The 13,793-nt window shown below is 28.7% G+C and overlaps 1 protein-coding gene across 1 annotated transcript; it reads left to right on the top strand.

Annotated features, from left to right (window-relative positions):
- The first annotated feature begins 1,943 nt into the window (after positions 1-1,943).
- Positions 1,944-13,581, top strand: LOC122505757 (odorant receptor 22c-like). The gene is made up of 9 exons (XM_043617572.1): positions 1,944-2,211; positions 2,281-2,400; positions 2,479-2,599; positions 6,280-6,547; positions 11,712-11,825; positions 12,040-12,130; positions 12,224-12,360; positions 12,968-13,100; positions 13,306-13,581. The coding sequence occupies exons 1-9, from the start codon at positions 2,065-2,067 to the stop codon at positions 13,357-13,359; spliced, it is 1,185 nt and encodes a 394-aa protein (XP_043473507.1). The 5' UTR covers positions 1,944-2,064; the 3' UTR covers positions 13,360-13,581.
- The last annotated feature ends 212 nt before the right edge of the window (positions 13,582-13,793 follow it).

The following is a 13,793-nucleotide window of genomic DNA, read 5'->3' as shown; positions in this document are numbered from 1 at the left end:
AAATGGCGGATGAAATATGGTGGATATTTTTTCAAAATTGCTCAAATTTGCATAAAATTTGTTACTCGGTGGTTTTCAGGGTCGTTGATTACGAATCTAAAGTCAGATTTTTAAAATTCGAAATGGCAACCCTGAAAAACCCCGTGTAACAAGTTTCAAGCGAATATGAGCAAATTTGAAAGAAAATGTCCATCAACTTGAATTTTGAAAATTTTGAAGATTTGACTTTAGATTCGTAATCAGCGACCCCGAAAATTCCTGAGTAAGAAGTTTTAAACGAATTTGAGCAAATTTTGAAAAATTAAATTTTGCTATTTTTTTAACAATATTCTACCTATTGTTTATAATAATTATAATAGTTCTATGTAATTTTTTATTTTATATATATAGGGGAGACTGGGGCGAAAAGTTAAATTTTGCATAAATGATTTTTTTTTGGCAATATAAGCAGCTTAGATGCAAATATTTGTATATCAATATTGTAGGGTAACTTGTCCTCTACAACTTTCAATAAAAAAGTTCCTGATATTTTCGCAAAAAATACATGTTTTGTCCTTTTTTGAAAATTTTGTTTTTTTTAACTTTTCGCCCCACCCTGGGACGAAAAGTTAAATGGCTGGGGCGAAAAGTTAAATTCTATTTTTAGCCTACTAAAACTATTTTCTGATAGGTGATAAGTAGTAGATAAGTTAAAGTATACGTAAACAAGTAATTTAGTAAATAAAAGATCTTTGTTTATTTGACAAAAGCTTTAGAATAGTTGTAAAGTTAAAAAATTAAAATTTCAAAAAAAAAAAAAAAAATTTTTTTGGTTTATTTCACGTTAACCGGTTTATTTTTTGACAGAGTACTTGCCCAATGTCAAATAAATCATTTTTAAACAAATAAACCCAAAAAAACGAAAAATAAAAAAAAAATTTTTAACAACATGTAAAAATACATTTAACTTTTCGCCCCACCCATTATTTAACTTTTCGCCTCAGGGTGCGTTTTTGGCTTTAACAATAAATATAAAAAATCTGACTAAAGATATTTGGCAAATACCTTTAGGTATCTCTTCAGGGGACCCAAATAAGGATCTAAAAAAATAGCGATGAGAATAAATTCAAAAAATATTATACTTAAAAGTTGATATTTTCTTTTTCGAAAAAATTTTTAAAAGTAGGTTGAAAAAAAACTTTTAATATTGACACCACAAAAATGAACAGAATTGCACACAACTCCGGACATTTATTTAGGGTGATAACACCCTTCTATAATTAAAATTGCAATGCTCTAACTATTTTCGTTCGAAAGATAATGAATTTTAACGGTTTTGTCAGTTTAACTTTTCGCCCCAGTCTCCCCTAGTAGTTACGTTGATGATTAAAAAAAGCTATATTATTAAATTAAATTTCTGAAGAGTGCTGTCGAAAGGTTAAATGGAATTTTTATTTTATTTTGTTGCCTTATTTGGATTAATTGATAATTATTGAGCACTTATATATATATATTAAATATAGTGACCAAGTGATAGGTAACTTTGAAAAAATAATATTATTATTATTTACAAAAATGAGGATATTAATTTTTATATTTTTGTGCCTCATATTTAGGAAATATTGAAAAAAGAAATGTCTCCGTTAAAGAACTATTATTAATCGATTTCAGTTATACATTTATTATTAATATCTTTTGAAAACGAATTCTTAAGTGAAAATTATTTAAGTATAGGTGTGAAACGTTTAAATCTGAATATTAAATTAAGATAACTATTAAAGTGAATTTTCACGCGACCTGAATAAAAAAACATGTTAAATTACACTTTCCGCTAAAAATGATAAAAATAGATGTATAAAATTTTATAATAATATAAAAGAATTCGATGTATTATATGAACTATAGAAGAAGAAGAAGAAGCACTAAAACAGTTTTCTTAGTCAAAAATTTTTAGATTGTGTCAATAACGTATAATTAGCATTGGAAGAGTGTTAAAAATTGAGAAAATTATTGATTGTTTGTTGGAATTAAGATAATCGAGAAATTTATTATTCCAAACCAGTAATTTAAGATCCCTAAAAAACAATGAATATGGAACCATTTGAAACTTATCTTAAATACATGAAATGGGCACTTTTATCTTGTGGTTATTGGCCATTTTTGCCATCAAAATTTATTCTATTTCAATTAATTTTTATTGGAATGATAGATATTACATGGACAGTACCTATTGTGCGTAAAAATAAATATTCAATTATAAGATTTAATACGCATATTAAACTTATTAATCATTTTTGACAGGTATTAAAACTTTGTCAAAATTATAATGATTTTACTTATCTTGTTGACAATCTTGCTTTTGGTTTTCTTGCTGTATTAATATGGATAACATATGGCAACCAATTATACACCTTTTCACAAGTAATTATATATTTTAACAGTATAAAAGAAAAAATATTTTTCGTCATAAGGTACACTTTTGTTGAGTTTTATTTTCAGCTGAAAGACATTTACATAAAACTGTTTGAAGATTTTGAAATTGCAAGAAAAAAGGAAACATATTTTAAAATAATGATAAAATATGTAAAAATAACACAAGTTGTATCAATTGTGTATTTAAGTAAGTGATTTTTGAATTTTGACGATCATCTACATATAAGTATTGCATTTCTAAATAAAAAAAATATTCTACAGAATTTCACTACAATGCAATGATTTTATATAATTTCTACATGAATTCTACTAAATTTTAGTAATTTTGAATAATAATAATAAAAAAAAAATAAAAAATCAATAATAATAATAATAATAATAATAATAATAATAATAATAATCCACTCTATTATATTAAGTTAGAGAACGACCGACCGACCGACTCACACCTCTTTCTATTCTGTCTAACTATCTTTGAAAATACTTCACTCACACATGTCCAAAAAAACACATACCCATGAATGTTACACATACACACAAAACACATACATGTCTTGTCACGCATGCGCAGTAGTATTCCATGAATGTCACGCATGCGCAGTAGTGTTTTATCAATGTCACACATGCACAGTAGTATTCTATCAATGTCACACATGCAAAGTAGTATTCTATCAGTGTCACGCATGCGCAGTAGTGTTCTATCAGTGTCACGCATGCGCAGTAGTGTTCTATCAATGTTACGCATGCGCAGTAGTGTTCTATCAATGTCACGCATGCGCAGTAGTGTTCTATCTGCCTAAACTGAGCTCCACAATAGCACATTCAGTATCGGCTTGCTTCTTTTGTACCTCTGTCAGTAGAGAGTACAAATCGGGATGATGTTTTCCCACTAGTATCGCAAAACGGTATTTATTTGAACAAGGTGTTTATCAAATATTTAAAACTCTGGAAAACAGGTATTCGGAAAAATAGGCTTTCGGGAAAATGGCATTCGGGAAATTCGATTCGAGAAAATAGCATTCGGGAAAATAGTATTTGGGAAAATGGTCATTCGGGGAATTGGTCATTCGGGACAGAGGCATTCGGGAAAATGACCGGGAATTCCCTAAACACTATCAAATTACAAAGTACCCAAGTATCACGGAATATAACCTTAAATTGAAGGGGATATTGCATTTCATATTCGGAATATTCCAGTGGAATGTTCCAGAGATCTTAAAGTAATATTAAAATGTCCGCTGCACAGGAATATTCCAAGATAACATTTAGGAAATGTTGCACGGTTATATCGAAGTAATATTCCAGGATGATGTTGAAGGAATGTTCCACTGTAATATTAATGGAATATTCCAGGGTGATGTTGAGGGAATGTTCCCAGATAATATTAAATATGTTGAAAATACCATTGAAAATCGTTTTTACTAAAGAAAGAAGATAATGAGAAAAAACGACAAATTTTTTCAAAGTATGAAATTTTGGAATATTTCCAGGGAATATTCTGGGAATATTTCCTTAATATTCATTCAACATTACCTTGGAATATTCCATTAATATTACGGTGGAACATTGCCTCAACATCATCCTGGAATATTACTTCGAAATTACCGTGAAACATTACCTCAATGTTATTTTTGGAATATTTCTGTGGGGCGGACATTTTAATATTACTTTAAGATCCCTTGAATATTCCGAATATGAAATGTAATATTCCCTTCATTTTAAGGTTATATTCCGTGCTGCTTGGGTATAAGCAAAACCAAAATTTCGTCGGTTCATAGAGCCATGGAACGCCCCATATAGCATTTTAAGATGATTCACATTTTGGACAAGTTAAAATCTACGATATTGGCTGGTTTTAATAAAAAATTTAGGGGGAAATGGGTCAAAAGTAGTAAAAGATGGGCAAATATTATTTTTGAAATATCTTTTTTATTTTTTGTGTAGTGGAGCGTGGGGTAATGGGAGCTTTTAAAATTTCACGTACTTAAAAGCCTTAAAATTCGCTGCAATGTCTAGAAAATTTTTTACAACCTTTGTTTATATCATTCCAAAACAAACGATTTACTCTTTATAAGAATAATTGAATATACATTGGAAGAATTTTGTTATTTCTCTAAATAATTTAATTTTTTTAAAAGAATTTTTGAAAATAATTGAATTTTGGAGAAGAATTTTATTATTTATAAAAATTATTGAAATTTTGAAGAGAATTTAAAAAAATTTTTTGAACATAATTGAATTTCTGCTAAGAATGCTATTACTTTTGAAAATAATTAAATTTTGCAATCATTTGTAATTTCTTAAAAATTTTCCAAAATTATATCGGACAATTTACGAACTTTTTGTCCTTTTTTAATCAAATTATAATGTTAAAAAAATTATTTCACGAAATTTATATTCTTTCTTATTAAAAATCACTAAAATTTATAGTAGAATTCATGTTGAAATTCTATAGAATTGTTCTAGTGAAATTCTATTGAATATTCACTAGAATTCTTATAGAGTGATTCTAGTGAAATTCTATAGAACTTTTTTAGCTATGTTTGTTTATAACAAATTATGTGTGTTCAATAACACAATTCCATAAATTTAGATTATCTGTAGAAGTGAATTTAAGTATTTAGCATTAAAAAAATTGTATTTTGAAACGATTAAAAATCGTTGACTCTTCCATAGGGGCCATATTAAATTACGTTATCAAAAATAAAATACCTGTGTAGAAATTTCCATGTTATGGCCTACACAATGATCATAAGATCTGGCCCCGATTTGGGCCATGGTTAAATTTCTACACGGGTATACTTCAGTTTTAAAGAATTTGGCTAATAATCCAATTTAAAATTTCATATATTCTTCTTTCTACAATTGAACTGGCCATAATTATAAGATTTTCTTTTACTATCTCCTTTTAAAAATTTATTGTAACTTATTATTATGCATTCATATATAAGAGAACCTGATTTGAAATTTATAAAAATTAAAATAAATATAGGTAGGGGAGAGTGGTGCAAAGGCGCTATGCGGGGCAAAGACGTTTTTTAAAAACGTTTTTAATATCTCGTTTAATATCTCCTTTATTTTCTGTCTATTTCAATTGGTATTAAAAATTAAGTTGCAATGGAATCAGATCAATTGATAAAAAAAAGAAAAACCTAAAAATATCAAATATTTTAAGAAATATAACAAAAAAATTGTTTTGCAAAAATAAAATGATAATTTTACTGAACAAACTTTTATTTTTTAAAACATAAATTTAAGTATTTAATTTTTAAAAACGTAACATGTAAATAAATTAAATATTTCTCTACATAACTGGCGTGGTGTTTTAGTTTAATTTTGTATCTAAATATTTTAAATTTAAAGTAAAAAAAAGTTTGTTATGTGGGGCAAAGGCAATGTTGAACATAAGTTGGTTTAAAACAATTGAATATTCGAATTTTCTATGTATTAATTCACAATATAAGGTTAAAATCACTAAAAGTTTTTATTTTTTATTTAAATAGTTTAATTCTTTTAATAATATGTTGTTAACCTTATGTTTCGTAAATATTATACTAATAAATATCACTTGTTAATTTTTTTAAGGCTTATAAATGCTTTCTTTTAGAAATATAAGCGAAAACGTCGCTGCCCCAGCGTGTGGGGCAAAGGCATTTTTTGAATTGTTTTTAAATTTCATTAAATAATGTATTTATAATTCTAATATACTAAATAACAACTATTAAAATTTCTTGTTGATTAGTTTTAGAATAATGAAAAACAAAGACCGCATAAATTAATTGCTTAATTTAAAAAATATATATCGATAAATATAAACCTAGCGCCTTTGCCCCACTCTCCCCTAGTTAGTAACAAATTTATTTTTAGGTTACACGGGAGTAGTATTGGTAATGTATTTTAACGAAGCATGGATTCAAATAATTATTAGAGAAATACTTAACAGTAATAATGCAACAGTTGAAAAGACCTTTGTGCTTGATTCCAACTACTATTTCTTTAATGCGTCTGATTATTATGCGTTAACAACTTTACATATGTTTGTTGGTGGATATTTTTGTATTGAGCCTTTTGTATGCATTGATTTGCTGCTCTTCTGTGCTAGTGGACACATTTGTGGACAATACAATCTTTTAAAGTAAGGCAATTCTTATATATCGTCGAAGCTAATGCAATACAGTGCGGATCTACGCTTCGTGCAAAAACATACCAATCCTTAAATCACGATATTTCTGTAAAAACAAATCTAAAAAAATTAACAAATATATCATTCGAAAGCTTATAAGCTTATACTTTTTTTTTGCTTAGGGACTTTTAGAAAATCTGCTTACAGATACCTTGGACTCCGCACTCCAAGGTTATGTGGGGTTAGTGGAATAAAAAAGAAAATATAAAATAATAAATCTAATAAACTGGCAACCTACTGCCAGCCCCGACCCACTAAACCTTTTAAGGTCAAAAGGTAAAATTGTAAAAGAACTAGTTAAAAATAAAAATTTATTACAAATAAATCAAATAAAAGAATAAATAAACAAATATATAAAAGTTAGAGAAATAAAAATGTAAAAAGACAGTAAAAAACCACAAAAAAATAATTTAAATAAGTAAAATAAATTATTCGCTTTTTTTAATACTTCTTATTTACTTTTAGTTCTTGTGAGAATCTTCTTCGCTTCCTCAAGGGCCGCCCTGAAGACTCCGCACCCTCCGTTGCCTGCAATATGGGTGGTTGACACCTTATTGCCAAACTTTTCCTTGCACAAAAAGCAGCTTGGGCTCTTTTTACAGTTGGAGAACCTGTGACAGGCTTCACTGCACTTAAATCACGCAGCCAATCTGTCCTTTTTCTGACGTTTCGCTCCAATTTGACCGTATTCCAAGCATCGATGACACCTGACGACCATTACTCTTTTTTTAATTGGGCAACACATAAAACCAATTTTTATGTGTCCCAATTTCTCCAGCCTGTTCGCCTCTTCCGGGTTGGTGACTACAACCGCGAGCTTCATCCCTCGGCGGTTGGGTCCTAAAACCGTCACTCTCCTGCTTCCTGGCTTTCCCATCTCTTTAGACAACACTTGTTGCACCTCGGCTTTTTGGGTAAGGCAATCCAAATCACGGATCTCGAGTGTAACTCTTCGATCCAACGACTGCAACTTACCCATGCTTCCAACCGCCTTGGTGACCTCAGCGGTGAAAGCGTCCTTGTCGGGGTCTCCTCTAATCTTAATCAGAAGGTCTCCCTTCTTTGTAGCTTTTGCTGCTACTATTCTCGTATGGCAGTCGTCCAGGTTGACATCTTTGCGAAGTTTACCCAGAATGTCAGCTTACGTTAATCCTTGACCGACTCGGTTTAGAACTGCGGATTTTTTTGACCTCATTCTTTCCAATTGAGGAATTTTTGGATCTGGTACTTCCGTTTCCATTGGAGGAGCTTCCTGCTTTTTCCTCTTATCGATTTGGGTTCGAGTCTCCTCTAGAATGTCACCCTCTCTCTTTCGTTTCTGAGCATCACTTATGACGCTTTCGAGATTTCGCATATAGGAACGCTCTCTCTCTCTTCCTCACGGTCTTGTCGGTTACACTTCGCACCGCTGAGAACGCATGTCAAATCGAAGTCCGACATACTTTTGCCTCTTTCAGCAGGACTTCGATGACTTTGAGTCCATCTTTTACCGTCCTATTGACGTTCCTCTGAATGTCGCAAGACTTCATCATCTTAGCAACCTCCAACTCCATTTTGTCGAGACAAAATTTACTTTTTATAAATAATAAAATTCTTTGAAAAAATTAAATTATTTTTTATACAACTTTAATAACATTTCATAAAAGAATTCAATTTAAAAAAAAAATTCCTAATAACATTTTTCGAAAGAATCTAATTATTTTCTAAAATTTTAATAATGTTGAAGAATTAAATGTTTAATTTTAATTATTAAGAAAGAGGATTATTATAAAAACTTGCAATTGTTCATATAAAATTCAGTTACTTTCAAAACTTCCAAATAAAATTATTAAAGAAACTCCATTATTTGAAAGAAACTCAAAGAAATTCAAAGAAATAACACATTAAAATCTTGAAGAAAGTGATTACTCCAAGTCGAAGACTCGGAGTAATCTATATCTTCATGTTTTATAATATTGAAAAATTTAACTTATAGATTATAGTTGTAAGTAAAATTTTACACCATTTAAATTTTGTACCATAATTTTATATCATTTTCGAATGGTATATTTGTTAATTTTCTGAGATTTGTTTTTACAGAAAAATCGTGATTTAAAGAATGGCATATTTTTGGACCAAGTTGTAGATCCGTACGTGAATTTCGTATTTACTGCTATATATATTTTAGGGCAAACGCAAAAGTAATTTTACCACCCTATTAAAAATTCTCACATGAGATGCTACATCGGTTCTTATATAAAAACCCATATAAATTTCTAGAATCAAACTAAGAATCCATATGGAATTCTATAATAAAGCACATGTAAAATTGTCACAGTATTGAAATTTTAAAGTATAGGATTATATGTGAGATTTCACATAGGATATTATAGTCAATCACATATTTTATATACATAGATTTTTATATGGTATCTCACATGTTATTTCGTTAGAGTTTCGTTAATTCAAAATTTTAATAATTTAAATAGTATTTCTCAAAAGGATTTTCTTTTACATTTATCATTTTATGCCTGGGCAATCATATACTCGGTTCAAATCAATGTGATATGAAGGAATATTACTAAAAATGTCCCGTAAATTAAAGAAGAATGCTGAAATGCACTTGAAAATGGGAAAAGGAAATATAATATTCATATAAAAATTACTCTTTATCAATTTTTTATTTTAATAATCGTATAAAAAATTAATATTAGGCTATTAGTAAATGACGTCCTTTGAATGTTATAGTTGCGCCCCGCTGATTGAATTGAATCATGATCACATATTACATCCCTAATGACTTGTAATACGTTGGAAAATCAAGATTTTCGCGGTTAGTTTTCCTTTTTCTTCTCGAAGTCGGTCTAAAAATTCAAGAAAAATCACAAAAAATTATGAATATATAATTTTTTCAATAAAACTCATTGGACAAGGAAAGATTCACTTTCGAGAGACATTCTTAAAACGTTTGTCTGTCAACATAAAGTATTACAAACGTATTAAGTTCTAAAAACGTTCTCAGTTTACGAGACGTTTACAATACATTAATCGAAGGAGATGTAAAATGAGACTTTTTAAAATGTTTTACGAACGTGTTTTGAACATGAATATATTTTGCCTACTGTAAAATGACATTCTTCACACATTTCTACGTCAAAAAATGAATTTCCGATGTCAGAACGCACCATAATTGTTAAATTATAAGTGTCCCAACCTGCAGGATATAAAGTGACCCGAACGAAAGTTTAGCGTCGGTTTGCTTTTTTTAGCACACAGACATAAACGCTCGATATAAAAACCAAATTACATACCAAAGTATTAGAGCACTATCTAATGAATAAATTGCATTAACTTACTTTATTGTTTGCTTCTTCCTTTTTGTTTAATTAATCTTTCTCGACACTCAGTGGGTGGTATTCTGAGGGTCTCACGGGTAATTGGTGATGTATCTTGGAAATCTTATAATAAACTTTTTGAAAGCTTGGCTTTGAGTCCGCTATTTTACGGCATCCAGGTCTGGGGTTTGGGTCACTTGGATTCAATTGAAAGAGTTCAGCTCTCGTTTGTAAAGAAAATTCTGATGTTACCTTTGAACACGCCGAATTGAGCATTAAGATTTGAGTCGAGGAGGCTTTCGTCTTGAGCACAGAGTCTTAAGTTTTCTCAACTGGATCATTAAGATTTCGAAGATAGAGAACTCTAGGTTCGCCAGATTATGTCTCGATAGATTAATAGCTTTAGTGGATTCCTCTCCAGATTGTAGGTCGAACTGGTGTGTTCAATTGAGATTGTTTTTTGAATCAAGTGGTCTCATTGCCTGGAAACATAATTAATCCTAGCTTTTTCTCTTGTTGATGCTTATGTGTATGGTATACATATCTTTACTTTATTTTGTAGATTTTATTCTTTTACCTAATTCTTCTTTTTTTTATATATATAAACTTATAATAAATGTTCTATATACTGCTAATTTTTGCTTGCCCTCTGCCTTTGTAATGGGATGCGCGGTATTGCAGTAGCTCCGACGATATGATATATGTTATGTTTTAAGGTGAAATTTAATGTTTGTAATATAAAAAATTATATTAGAAAGAATTTTTTCTTTTTTGATGTGCCATTTTGATTTTCAAAATGTAACTTTAAATGAAAAAATTATAGAGATATCCCAGTGGGAACGGGGACACAAAAATATTGTATAAAATTTTTATTATCCGGATACCATGTTTTGATATACTACGCCTGAAGCATCTCAGCTATTCAAGATAAATAAGAACCTCTACAAGAAGAAAATTTATTCCTCATGTTTTAGCGAATTATTTCTAAAAAATTGGGATATAATTGCATGATCGTAATTTTGAAATTATTTTCTGCAATAATAATGGCTAAAATCTTCTATCCTTGTCTAGTTATGCTTGCGCATTAGCGGATTATATGTTAGTTATGATTATACCCTTAATAAAAGATTTTTTAATTAATATAATTTTGTACTTATTTTTCTCTGAATACAAATATATGTCGCGCTCCCTAGAAAAGGTACGTAAGGAGCAAAACATTTTAGGTTATGTTTACAATTTTTATAGTAAAATTAAAGAAAGAGAATCAATTATTATTTCAGTTTTAATAAAAAAAGAATTGGTGGGTTACGGACAATTCTATTTTCTTATCGTGAATACTGTCCTCCTAAATTTTTTTGATTGTTTCAAATGTATAAAAATGTCGATTATAGTATGGTAATTTATCAACAGTATACAGTCTGCCAGACAAATTTCATTTTCTTCACATTTTTACAGAATTACATATTTCCTGTTTGTAATCAACATTTTTATACAGTTTTTTGAATTAGAATTCATAGATTCGCGAGAAAAAAATGAAATTGTCCGTAACCTCTCAATATGGTTTTCACGTGAAACCATATTGGGCTTTGGTCACCACCAATAATTCTTTACACTTTACGGAAAATTCTTTTTTTTACGGAGTCTTATAAATCGTCGAAGTTCAAGTCTTCATTACATGAAAAATATTCAATAAAAACTGGTTTCAAATTTACATGCATAAGAAAAAACTTTTTATTAAGGTAAAATTAAAGAATTGATATAGTTTTATTACATAAAATAATCGTGTTTTATTTTCTATTTAGGTATAAATTATTGAAAATAAATTACGATGAAGATACTGGAGAAAAGATCGTAGATGACAATGAAATAAATATTAATGTTAAAAATTGTATAAAAGATTACCATCGTGTTTCTGAGTGAGTATGTTGTGCTATCTTTAACTTCATTAAATAAAGTTAAAACATGTTTATTAATACAGTTTTCTTGAAAGTATTAAATTGATGCTAAAATCGACCAAATTGATGCCAAAAAATTGAATGAATTTTTTCTTTGATGCTCATTTTTGGTATCAATTCATTGCAATTTGATACTTTCAAATCAACAGTGAAATTTTTCTTATTTTCATCTTAGGTTTATCAACCTTATAAACGAATTTTTTTCAACATATTTATTTGTATTGTGTTTAATTGTAATAGCATTATCAACCTTGTATTGTTCTTTGGTAAGTTTTTTATATGCTAATGAATATTGAAACACAGTCTCGAAGTTGATTGAAAGTGTGGTTTTTTTTTAAATAAACTTTATTTACTTACAGATTGTTCTTAATAAAGATAATACAGAACTCTTAGTAAGAGGATCATTGACAGTTGTAGCCCAGCTTGTGCATGTTTTTTTCAATTGTTTCAGTGGGCAAATGGTTCTGAATGAAACTGAAAGATTTGTAAATTACATGTAAGTAATATATGTGGACGTCCGCATGAAAAGGGAACAGTTTGGCACTATTGGACTTATTATGGTCAAATTTCTTGTTAAATTTGGAAAATTTTGATACATCTTAATTCCAATTTGGTGCAAAAATCGTTGAGTTATAGAATTTTAATGTTCAGAATGTCAAAAACCTCATTTCTAAAAAAACGAAATTAAAAATTGTAATTCGAATTTCTCTGGTTCTCCTGGGAAGTTATTCGGATATGAGAGTTGATTTAATTTTAGTACACCCTTAAGATGAAAAATCAAAAGGTTTTAAATTTTTCCGCCCCTTCCATTTTAAAACAGAAACAACTTTTGCAACAGACCGACAAAGTGGTTCCTTTTTTTTTTTTTTTTTTTTTGCCTAACAACGAAATAAAAAACTTAAAATTTCATAATATTCTAAAAATTTTCAATTTCTATAAAAACTAACATAACCTGATATTTTGGGTAACTTGAAGTTAGTCGTTTACTCATTTTGATACTGAACTAACAAAAATGAGTTCAGTTTTTTCTGTATTGAGATAAGGCCACTATGTCACGAACTATACATTTTTGTAGATAGTAAATTTTAATTAAATTGTTCCAGCTATGATTTTGAATGGTATAGTGTTTCACCTAAGATTCAGAAATCAATTTGGTTGTTAATGTTATCTTCTGTTAACGAACCTCAAATACATGTTGGGAAAAATTTTTGCTTATCGTTTGAGTTTTATTCAACCGTAAGTAATATTATATAACATTAATTAATAAGTAATATTATAAATAGTTATGATAATTATTACCAGATTATTAAACAAAAATATTCAAAAATAATTTTAATCTCCGGAAAGTGAGAAGAATTTGATAACTTGTTTTTCATTTGGTAGAGACCTTTCGAAAATGAAATATCTTTTTATTATGTACTAAAAAATTGTCCTTTTACAGATTATTAAATCAATGTTTTCATATTTAAATGTTCTTAATTCTCGCCAAAACTGAATTCTGGTTGGTCAAAGATGTTTCTTAAATGTTGTTGAAAATTTGTGCGCACTTCGGCAAAAGAAAATTTTGTAGACAAAGAAAATAATGAACAATAAAGGATATTGAGGTTGTCCTCAAAGAATTACCTGCTCGAATAATCCAATAATTATGGGTGTAAATAGTTATTTATGATATAATTGCGTACGAGTGTCACACAACATTTCTTGCAACACTCACCTACACCTCCTCTACTTTAATACAAATATTTAAATAAATAAAACTTCAAAAATATATTATTAATAAAATTATTTTATTCATACTTTATTAATTACATTTGTCAAGATTGAAACAATGTAAAATTTTCTAGGATTCTTGATTAAAAGTAATATAAGATCAATAACAAATCTTGAAACGTAAGATAAATTTTTGTTATAAAGGTTTTTTTTGATTAG

This window comes from Leptopilina heterotoma, unplaced genomic scaffold, assembly GCF_015476425.1.
Source record: "Leptopilina heterotoma isolate Lh14 unplaced genomic scaffold, ASM1547642v1 Lhet_369, whole genome shotgun sequence".
NCBI classification, from domain to species: Eukaryota; Metazoa; Arthropoda; class Insecta; order Hymenoptera; family Figitidae; genus Leptopilina; species Leptopilina heterotoma.
This window is presented reverse-complemented; position numbering and strand designations above follow the sequence as displayed.